General features: G+C 35.8%; 1 protein-coding gene across 1 annotated transcript in view; it reads left to right on the plus strand.

Moving 5' to 3' along the window:
* The window catches only part of REXO5 (RNA exonuclease 5), a 32,322-nt gene that overhangs the window by 13,408 nt on the left and 6,900 nt on the right, over window positions 1-12,014 (plus strand). Inside the window, exons 10-13 of the mRNA XM_012554640.2 lie at window positions 1,068-1,170; window positions 3,545-3,648; window positions 4,381-4,501; window positions 11,758-11,862. Of these exons, the coding sequence (XP_012410094.1) occupies window positions 1,068-1,170; window positions 3,545-3,648; window positions 4,381-4,501; window positions 11,758-11,862 (433 nt within the window). The remainder of the gene's footprint in view (window positions 1-1,067; window positions 1,171-3,544; window positions 3,649-4,380; window positions 4,502-11,757; window positions 11,863-12,014) is intronic.

Genomic DNA, 12,014 nt, shown 5'->3' on the forward strand with positions numbered 1-12,014 from the left:
TAGTTTGGAAACATTATTTTGTACGAATCCTGGAAACCTAGCTCCAGAGAGAACTATGACTCAGGGATGAAGAAATTATGGGAATAGAGAAAGGGGTTTGTATTCACAGCCAACGCTTATTGGATAGAACTGGGCAGGGAAGGACCAAAAAGTTAACCAAACATTTCAAAACATAACACGTCTGTATTGAATATATCCTATTATATACAAACACACGCAAAGATGTATATACAAAGATGTTCTTTACAGCATAGTTTAAAATAGCCAAAAAACTGGAAACGTTCTATAGGATTGGTTAAATAAATTATGGTTATCTGTGCTATTGAATAAGGAGCCCTGGTGGTGCAGTGATTAAAGCTCTTAGCCACTAACCAAAAGTCGACAGTTCAAACCCACCAGCCACTCCACAGGAGAAAGATGTGGCAGTCTGCTTCCATAAAGATTACAGCCTTGGAAACCATATGGAGCAGTTCTACTCTGCCCTATAGGGTCGCTATGAGTTGGAATCAACAGGACAGCAACAGGTACTATTGAATACTTTGTTGTTATTCAAAAGAACATGATGAATCTGCATATGGTAATATGGAAACCTCTCTAAGATAATACTGAAAATAAAATGGAGATGCAGAGCAAGATCTGTATGCCTACATATCAAGATGATATAGATTAGAATTAGATATATCAATAACTAACTTAGATATATGTATATTAAGTTTTAAAAAAAAACAACCAAGAAAGGAATTAAGTACATATAGACACTCGTATGCAAATAGAAAATTTCTGGAAGGTAACTTTAAACAATGGTTACAACGTTTAAGGAATGTGACAAGGGGCTGGCTGAGGAGTGGGTCAGAGTCTTTTATTCAATAGCCTTTTGTGGACAAAGCCATTCCTGATCTTCTGCATCCCCAGCACCTCTCTCAGAGCCTGCCACTTAGCTAGAACAAAAGAATCTATATTGTGATGCAAGTCTGAAATTTTACATGTACCCAGAACATTTGAGGTGGTTGAAAGAGCCTATCATTAAAAATGCTCCCAGGTCTGTCAGTTTTATTTTGACTTTCCAGGAAGGACATACAGTGTCCACACAGGATTGGTCATGATGCTACGGAAGATGCTAGGACATCCCTTGAATTGGCTCGCTATTTCCTTAAATATGGCCCAAAGAAGGTTAGTATCTTTGACCAGTATGTTTGCCTTTCTTAAAATTATGGGACCAGAACAGTCACAGACCACCATCTCTTGTTATCGTTCTTTAAAAAAATGGGTATGTGATTTGAGCTGATAATGTATTTGAAATTAAAGCCCGTATCGCTAGCATAATGTAGTAGTTCAGTATGTAGTCTCTGGAGTTGGACCCAGCTGGTTTTAAATAAAGCCTGTATTATTTCTAGCTGTGTGATCTTGGGCAATTTCTCTGAACTTCAGTTTCTAGGTCTATAAAATGGAAACACCCGCTTTAGGGGATACTGATGACGGTAAATAAGATACTGTGTATAAAGCTCTTAGTACAGTGCCTCGAATGTATTAAGCACCCATACTGGTGGTGGTGACCATTGTAACTGATGCTAATAATTGTTAATAATTATAAAAATCTGCATAGATTTCTCCTGTCTTGCAGTAGGGGAAACATGTCTTTGTTTCAACCAGAGTTTAGTGGGTATAGATTAGAACAGCACATTGTGATAAGGTCTGAAAAGGATATAGTTTCTCTCAGACCTTATTACAACACATTCTAACTTATTAGACTATCCCATTGCACAATATCATTCCATCATGACTCCATTATGAAATAAATTGTAGTCCACTTAGAATAATAATCAACAGCCAGAATAGTGTTTTGTGTTGTGGTCCTAGAAAAATGTTCCAAAATATCTCACTGGGCACGTAAATAATAGTAGCCACTGTTTTTTGAGCTCTTACTAAGCGTCCTGTTCTAAAATGCTTTTTATACATTATCTTATTTAATCTTTACAGCAATCCTGTGAGCTAATTATCATCATCCTAATTTTATATGTGAGGGTTCTGAGCTTTTGAAAGGTTAGATCATGTATCTGGGGTCCCACAGCTAGTCAGAGTGGAACCAGGATTCAAACGCAGTTCTGTCAGATTCTAAGACTGTCTTCTAATACTCGACACCAGGGGTCATCAAACTTTTTCTACAAATGCAAGCTAGTAAATAATTTTATGGGCCATACTGTCTCTATCACAACTGCTCAACTTGCAATTGTTGTGGGAAGATAGCCATAGACAGTATGTCAATGAATGGGTGCAGCTGTGTCCTAATAAAACTTTATATACAGAAAACAGGTATTGGGCCTCATTTGCCAACTCCTGCTCTAAATCGCTATATCAGAGGTTCTAACAACATTTTTGTTTTTACCCTCTTAAAAATTGAGGACTTTAAAGAGCTTTTATTTTTGTGGGTGATATCTATCAATAGTTACAGTATTAGAATTTAAATATGGTAAAATTTTAAAATATTTATAAATGGTTAAAAAAATCAATAAAATGTCTATTACATGTGAACATAAATAATATATTTTTATACATTTTTTAAGTAGCAGGGAGAGTATCATTGTTTTATATATTCTGCAAATCTCTGATGTCTATCTTAATTGAAGACAGGTGGCTTCTCACATCTGCCTCTACATTCAATCTATTGTGTTATGTAGTGAAAGAGTCTCTGGAACCCCCAGGGGTCCTAGAACCACTTTGAAATCCACTACATTATATTATGCTTTCACTTGATTTCTAGGGAAATTTGTGTCTCACTTGAGTAAAACCTAAGGATATCTGAATGAAGTATGGGCTTTAGTTAATGCTAATTTATATTATTGGCTGATTAGTTGTGACAAATGCACCATACTAATGTAAGGTGTTAATAATAGGTGGAAATTAGGTATAGGATATATGGGAACTCTCTATACTATCTTTATAATTTTTCTGTAAATCTAAATTCTAAAATAAAAAGCTTATTTAAACAATTGTATCTCAATCTCTGCATCACAACTCCCAGGTGGCCTCCCACTTTATGGAAGAAGAATAAACATCAACTAGAAGAAGCTTTTATGCCATATGCATGGGTTTGCATCCTTTCCATAATGTCTATTAGAAAAAGATCAAAGTTTAAAAAATTCAAAAGTTAACAGGATTGCTTATGTTAAACCAAAAAGGTGACTTTCCTTGATGTTGCTGTAAAAGCCTTTCTTTTATCATTTCCAAACATTGCAGGATTGCAGAGAAGTAAATTTTAAATGACTGACTATAGAATGAGTGATAGGCCAAAATTCACTTAGCCTTGTTTGGCCCTTTCCCATATTCATGCAACAACATCGGCAGCTGGTAACAGATTGCCATTCTTAGATAAGCAGCTAGAAACCATCTGGTTACTATTGAAGCCAGCCCAGGACTTGTGCCAATGGCAAAGCCACTGTCTAAAGAAGCAGAGAACACCACTTTAGAGGGTTTTTCTTGTTTTATTTTGTCTTTTATTTCAAATGCTTTGCAAGAAGTTAGATGACTTTACCACTTTATTTTCAAGATTGCAGAACTAAATCTGGAGGCGCTTGCTAGTCGCCAGGAATTGCATGCAGCAGGCCAAGAGCTGAGAAATAAAACAGAAGTTGTTCAACAGCCAAACACAAGGTAATATTTTTCAGTCCTAAACAAGAGCACAGGCAAATGGTATATCTGGTTTCTTATTTAACAACACAACCTGAGATTTTATTTTTTCCTCTTTCGAGTATTGAGAAATGTTTACCAAAAATATAAATACATTCTTCTATCACAAAAACTATGGGGGATAATACACCTTCTGCCCTAAGTAAAAAGTTAGTGAATTGGTATATCTATTTATTTTTCTAGTTTTCTGAATCTACTGGCTGGTCTAAAAATGACATCCTTTACCAAAAAAATAAGACATTGAGATACATTGAACTAAATAGCACTGGGGGAGATGCTAGACTAGTTGGTATTTTGATTAGAAGAGTCAGTCTTGATGTTTTGCCCAGATTGAAAAAATAAGACAAACAAAAACACTCTCAGAAGAGATTTGGCATGACAAATTTATCAGATCCTTAGAATGTAGTCTAAGCTTTGACAGGGCGTTGGGTATATTTCCTGTTCATCCTTCCTCTCCCTAACTATAGAACAACACTGTCCAATACAATTTTCTGTGATGATGGAAATGTGCACTATCTGAGCTGTGCAGTACGGTAGCCACTAGCCACATGTGATTAGTGGGATTGAGAAATGGAGTTTTTAATTTTTTTTTAGTTTAAATTAGTGGCTACCATGTTGGACCAGGCAGATACGAAGAAATAACTTTCTGCTTATGGAAAACTTGTTCTTACCTTGGTCTTTTCTACTTCTCTCCAGTGTTTTAGAATGCTTGGACTCAGTGGGTCAGAAACTCCTTTTCTTGACCCGGGAGACAGATGCTAGTGAACTTTCTTCTTCCAGAAACTGTCAAAGTATTAAGTGCCTTTCAAATAAAGAGGTGAGTGACCTGCTGTCCCTTTGCAGGTTACATTCAGAGCAGAGGAGAGAATAGCCCTGTGCACGGCATGCAAGTTTTATGATTTTTTTTCATCAGCAGTGCTGGCTACAGTGAGCAAGTCTGGCTTCTGTCTCATGTTTTGTATGGGGCACTTTTAGTCCCAGTTACCCCACAGGAGCAGAACTGACAGCTGCCATTGTCTGCTTCCTGAGCCCAGCAGGCCAGTGGCTTTGACCCTGTATACCACTTCGAATTTCTGTTCTGTTTTCGGTTTATGAAGATGTTCCTCTTGATTTTAAGCCTAGCTATATCTTTTTGGTTTACTGTTTTATATTTTATCTATCATTGCTATATATGTGAAACACAGGAGGTACATCAAAGCATAAACTTACTGTGTTATCTTGTCTAGAAGATCCATATTTTTTTTTAAGCATTTTATTTGGAAATAATTTCAGACTCACAGAAAACTTGCATGAATGTTAGAACATCTACATATCTTCTATCTAGATTCACCTGTTGTTAATACTCTGCCCCAGCATTAACTTATTAATTTATTATTTGTGTATGTTTCTGCATGCTCCTTTTTCTCTCTCTTCTTCTCTCTCTCTTTCTCTGACATTTTATTTTCTTCTCTCTCTGACATTTTATTTTTGAGAATAAGCTGCATACATCATGGTCCTTTACCCCTAAATACTTCAATGTGTATTTCCATCCCCTTTCATCTGGAACAACCCTCAACCTTTCTTTGTCTTTCATGATATATTTTTTAATAATGCATGTCCCCCCTTTTTTCTTTAACAGAATGTTCCCCATTTTGGGTTTTATGGTGTTTCCTCCTGATTAGTTTCTGTCTCAACAAGGTGTTCAGGCTTATCTTGGTATTAGAAGACAAGATGTGGGTGCTAGATGTGCATATTGCTACTGAGGTATCTTTGTTTCTAGACTCTTTCAGCAGACAGAGTTAGGAAATATATGTATGTATACATACACAGAGGTAATACATATGCATACATGGATGTACACAGAACCATTCTCATTGCGGTCATGTTGATTCTGACCCATGGTGACCCCACGTGTGTCAGAGTAGAACTGTGCTCCATGGGGTTTTTAATAGCTGATTTTTCAGAAGTAGATCACCAGGCCTTCCTTCCAAGGTGAGCTCTAACCTCCAACCTTTTGGTTAGCAGCCGAGCACATTAACCGTTTGCACTACCCAGGGTATATATACACATATATACATAAATATATTTATACACATATAAGAATATTGAATATAGCATGGGCTGCCAGAAGAACGAACAAGTCTGTCTTGGAATAAATACAGCCAGAGTGTTCCTTGGAAGCAGGGATGGCGAGACTTCATCTCATGTACTTTAGACATGTTAGCAGGAGGGGCCAGGCCCTGGAGAAGGACATCGTGTTTGGTAAGGTAGAGGGTCAGCAAAAAAGAGGAAGACCCTCAACAAGGTGGATTGACACAGTGGCTGCAACAATGGGCCCAGACATAGCAACGATTGTGAGGATGGCCCAAGACTGGGCAGTGTTTTGTTCTGTTGCACATACGGTTGCTATGAGTCAGAACCAACTCAATGGCACCTAACAACATATGTACACACACATATATACATATATTTTAGAAATTGTGTCTATAACAATACCTCCGATTTCAATGCATTCATGCAGGGTTCTTATTTTCCTTCCTTCATTCCACAGTTGTGTCTCCCTTTTTTGCTGCACCCATATCACTATAGAATGAGCTCAAAACACCCCCACACTCCAAGACTGAGGGTATAGGGTATGTAAATATTTTATTTATAAGTTATTTGGGTTCTTTTTCCCCTTCAGACTAGCTATGTTATGCATTTAAAATACAGCTGGGTTCATTTGTTTTAGTTTGCTTTCAGTTCTAGTGTGTTTTTTTTTTTCTTTCCTCCTATCTTTGTTGATTTAATTTTCTTGATATATAGAACATTAACATTAAATTATAAAGGCAAAACTGTATAAAAAAGTATACTCAAAGAAGTGTCATTCCCTCTCATGTCTTTCCTCCATCTTCCCACCTCATAAGTAAATAACTTTGTTTTCTGTTACATATACTTGCTTATTTCTCCTTTTTTTAAAAACTTTTACTTTGGTGAAATATATATGACAAACATTTGCCATTACAACTATTTTTATGTATACAATTGTGACGTTAATTACATTCACCATGTTGTGCAAATATCACCACTGTCCATTTCCAAAAGCTTTTCATCACCCCAAACAGAAACTCACTACCCCTGAATACCTACCTCCCCATTTTCCCCCTTCCACCTGCTCCCCATAACCACTAATAAACTTTCTCTGCATTTGCCTCTTCTGGATATTTCATGTAAGTGGGATCATACAATATGTGTCCTTTTGTGTCTGACTTATTTCACTCATCATAATGTTTTAAGGTTCATCCACATTGTAGCATGCATCAGAACTTTAAAAAATTTCTCGTTTTCTCCCCAACAATTTCTACATGTGTAATTCAGTGACATTGATTGCATTCTTCAGATTGTACAACCATTCTCACTATCCTTTTCCAAATTATTCCACCACCCTTAACATAAAGTCACTGGCCCCTAAGCAGAAACTTCCCCTCTCCTTCTCCTTCCCACCCCTGGTAACCACTAAGAATTTTTGGTTTCTATATATTTGCTTAAAAAGCCCTGGTGGCACAGTGGTTAAGCGCTCGGTGGTTCGAACCCACCAGCTTTTCAGCAGGAGAAAGATGTGGCAGTGAGCTTCCATGAAGATTACAGTCTTGGAATCCTATGGAGTAGTTCTACTCTGTCCTATAGGGTTGCTATGAGTCAGAATCAACTTGACAGCAATGGGTGTGGTTTGGGGTTTATATATTTACTTATTTCATGTAAGTGTGATCATACAGTATTTATCCTTTTGCAACTGACTTATTTCTTTCAGCATAATTTTTCGAGGTTCAAGGTGTTGTGGCATGCATCAGAACTTCACTTCGCTTTATGGCTGAATAATATTCCATTGTGTGCATATACCACATCTTGTTTATCCATTCATCTATTGATGGACACTTGTGTTTTCTCCACTTTTCAGCTGTTGTGAGTAATGCTAAACTGAACATTGGTGTATCTGAGACCCTGCTTTCAAGTTTCTTGGTATCGGGATAATGTTGGCCGCATAGTTAGGAAGTGTTCCCTCCTCTTCTGTGTTTTCGAAGAGTTTAAGGATTGGTGTCAGTTCTTTAAATGTTTGGTAGAATTCGCCAGTGAAGCCATCTGGTCTAGGACTTTTTTTGTTGTTGGGAGGTTTTTAATTACTGATTCAGTCTCTTCACTTGTTATGGGTCTGTTGAGATTTTCTATTTCTTCTTGAGTCAGTTAGGTAGTTTATGTGTTTCTGTCCATTTCATCTAATTTGTTGTATATAGTTTTCATAGTATTCCCTTATGATTCTTTTTATTTCTGTAGTATCAATTGCAATATCCTCACTTTTATTTCTGATTTTAGTTATTTGCATCTTCTCTCTCTTTTTTCAGTCTAGCTAAAAGTTTGTCAGTTTTATTGATCTTTTCAAAAAACCAACTTCTGGTTTTATTGATTCTCTCTGTTGCTTTTCTGTTCCCTATTTCGTTTCTTTCCTTTTGATAGCTTTGGGCTTAGTTTGCTCTTCTTTTTCTAGTTGCTCAAGTTGAAAAGTCAGGTTATTGATTTGAGAGCTTTCTTCTCTTTTTCTTTCTTATACAGAAGATAAGATACTATATAAGCTCTTTTGCAATTGGCTTTTTCCTCTGAGAATATGTCCTAGAAATTATACCATATCAGTTTATAAGCATTGTCCTCATTCTTTATTACAGTTGCATAGTACTCCAGTGTATATATACCATTTTTTAATTTCTTTTTTTTCCAAATATTATGTCTCTATTTTCTCTTGTCTAAATGCTTTGGCTAATGCCTCTAGAACAATGTTAAATAGTAGTGGATATACTTGGCCTTCTTGCATTTTTCCTAACCCTAATGAGAATGCCTCTGGAGTTTCCCCATTTAAGTCAGATGTTGGCTTTAGGATTGAGCTATATGTATATCATCACATTAAGGAAGTATCTATCCATTCTTTTTTTTTTCCCCCCAAGAGTTTTTATTAGGAATGGGTGTTGAATTTTGTCAGACTTCTTCAGCATGTCTGAAGATAACTCATATAATTTTCTCTTCAGGCTTAATAACATGGAGAATTATGTTAATAGATGTTTTAATATTGTACCATTCTTACACTCCTGGAATAAATCCCATTGGTTATGTTATATTATTTTCTTAATGTTTTCTTATGTTGATATTTATAAGTAATATTACTCTGTAATTTTCGTTTTTGTTTATCAAGTTCAGGTTTAAATGTTACACTTGCTTGAAAAGAACTTGGAAATTTTCCTTCATTGTCACGATTCTGAAACAATATATGTAGTATTGGGACTATATGGTCTCTAAAGGTTTGCTAGTATTCTCCTTGAATCCATCTGGGCCTGATTCTTTTTCGTAGGGTAGTTTCTTGTTAACTTTCTCTAATTCTTCTATGGAAATTGGTTATGCTTAAGATCTTTATAACTGCTAGAGACAATTTTGGTAAAGTATATTTTCCTAAGGAATTCTCTATTTCATCTAGATTAGATTTACGTATTTATATAGTGCTGTGTGAGTCTCTTTAATTTTTTTTTTTTTGCCCCATATCAGTAGCTATTTCCCCCTGCCATTTATTATTTTATATATTTGTATCGTGTTTTCTCTCTCTTTTTTTTTCTGCCTTAATTAAATTAGTTCGTAGTTGATCTACTTTGTTCCCTGCCCCTAAAGAACCAGGATTTTGATTTATTAGTTTGTTCTGTTTTTCTGCTCTCTACTTCGTTAATTTCTGCTTTTACATTTAGTCTTCTTTGTGCTATATTTTGTTGTTTTTCTATCTTTTTGAGTTGGGAAATTCATTTATTTTATTTCTTTCATTTTTATTGATATAGGTTTTTAGGGCTATGAATTTCCGTTTAATCACTGCTCTGAATGTATTCCATAGATTTTAATATATAGTATTTTCATCATTGCTATTTTTGAAATTTATTAATTTCTGTTTATATTTCCCATTTCACCCAAGAATTATTTACAGAGAATTTTTTTAGTTTCCAGGCGGCAAGGCCTTTTGCTTTTGAGTTAAGCTCATCCTGTTTGTTGATATTATTGATATGTTTGGTCTCAATTCTGTCTTATGCTTTTTTACATTTCTTTTGGTATTTAGGAAGGTTTGTTCTTTTATTACAGTGGTTACCTTTCAGAACCTTTAATACCTTTTTTTCTTATTTAACCTTTTACCATGTGGTCTGTCAGTTTTAAGTGGTATCATTTTTCTCCTACTTATTATTTATACAGTAATCAATAGTCTTATTCTACTTTCTCTTGTCTGTGATTAATGAGTTTTACTTCTTCCTTTCCAAACTGTGTGCCTTTTATTGCTTTTCTTGCCGTAGTGTACAGTCTAGAATCTCCAGCACAATGTTGAATAGAAGTGGTGACAACAGGCATTCTTGGCTTGTTCATGATCTTAGGGGGAACCACTCCATCTCATAGCATTAATCAGGATGCTAGTGGTAGTAGTTAATTTTTATAGATGTCCTTTATGAGGCTCTGGAATTTTCCTTCTAAATTCCTGATTTGCTTTACTTCATCTTGGCAAGAGGTAGAAGTTCTTGTAAGTTATATTTGAAAAGTCCCAGTCTAATTCTCTTGGCCTTGTAAATTATTTCTTCTTTATGCCTAGAGGCCCTGAGAAGTTTTTTTTCCCTTTGTATTTAAAGTCTAATTGTCTTACTAGGCTGTGTCTCAGAGTTGACCATTTCAGGTCAGTTATTCCTGGTACCCAGTGACATCTTTCAATATATAGATTCTAGGCTTCTTTTATTTTCAGAATGTTTTCCTGGATTATATTTTCAAATATTCATTTGGTTTCATTGTTTTAATTTTCTTCCTCATGGACTCCAATTACACAAGTATGTTGGCCCTCCTTTGACTATCTTCCATTTCTGCTCCTCTCTCTGATCCTTTTTATTTCATTTTTATTCTCTTTGTTTTTTTTCTTCCCCCTGCTTTTTTGCAATGTCCTTTATTAAATTTTCACTTGAATCTATTCTTTCTTGGTACCTTGTAATTTCCTCTTCTGTTCTTGGTTTTTCTGTTTTTTCTCATTTAAGATATGTTTTTTCATATCCCTAAATGCTTGACTGCTAATATTTAATTCCATTTGGAGTATAATGGTAATAGTTTCCTTCAGCTCCGTAGTTGATTTTTGGGGGGAGAATTTTCATCAACTGAAATGCTTTAATTCTCACTTTCTGTTTTTTTTTTAGTTTTGTTTTTAATAGTAGTTTAGATTAATGTGGCCTGCTGTTGTCTAATTTTATTCATTTTATGAACAGAGTTTTCATTCAGGAGCCCCTCTTCTGCCAGTTTCTCCTTCCTCAATGCAGTTTTGTTTTTACTTTTTCTTTTTTAATGCTATTTCTTTTAAGAATGATGTTGTAGTATTGAGGAGAGGGAGAGGGCAGTTATACTGTTGTTCTGGGATGGGTTGGCAGGTGTATTATTTCTCTTTCCTTTCTGTAGGTTCCTTAATTTCCCCCTCTTATTTCCTTTTTTCCCTTCACTGCAGTGTCTTCAAGGGGTAATACCTCTTCTCTGTGTACCTGATTATTCCCTAGAAGTACTGCTTTTTGAGGCTGCCAAGTCAAGTGCTGTGGCCTATCAGAGCCTTGGCTAGTGTTCATTGTTTTGGCAGTCAGTTGGACTTTCTCTGGGAGTAATTTTGTTTGTGCTTCATCTAAGTTTTCCATGTCCTTTGCTTCTTTCTCACAGACTGTTAAGCCTACTCTCTCTTGTTCTCTGTACTCGCTGGCTTGTAGCAGTGTGCCATGGTGGGAGCTCTGCTGGAATTTAATTTATTTCCCTAATTGGAAGTAGTTTTAAGGTTGTAATATTCACTGTCTGTTAGTAATACTGAAGGTATGGGCCAAATGTGGTTTTATTTATTCTTCTTACTGGTTTTATGATTTTTTGGGAGGCCATGCGGTGTCACCATTTTTTTCCAGAGCTGGAAATCAGCCCCATATTGCTTTTCATTAAAGGTAAAAAGACAAGCATCGTTTATATTATTGTGGCTTACTTCCAGGAGCCACAATAGGCTACTAGGTTCCTAGCTCAACCAGGCTGTGTTCTCTGCAGGTTCTTGAGCAGGCCAGAGTGGAAATTCCCCTGTTTCCCTTCAGCATTGTCCAGTTCTCTTTTGAGCCATTTTCACCCAGCCTCACTGAGGAGATGAACAAAAGGGTAGGTAGATGGGTTCTGCTAGATGATTTATTTAATTACTTTTATAACCTCCCCCATTATAGGAAGTAATACGTGCTTTATTAAATTTGTCATGTATTTCTCCAGAGTTTTTCTATGTCTATATTAACATTTTTAAAAATACATTTTTATAA

The sequence above is a fragment of the Trichechus manatus genome, unplaced genomic scaffold, assembly GCF_000243295.1.
Source record: "Trichechus manatus latirostris isolate Lorelei unplaced genomic scaffold, TriManLat1.0 scaffold00024, whole genome shotgun sequence".
NCBI classification, from domain to species: domain Eukaryota; kingdom Metazoa; phylum Chordata; class Mammalia; order Sirenia; family Trichechidae; genus Trichechus; species Trichechus manatus.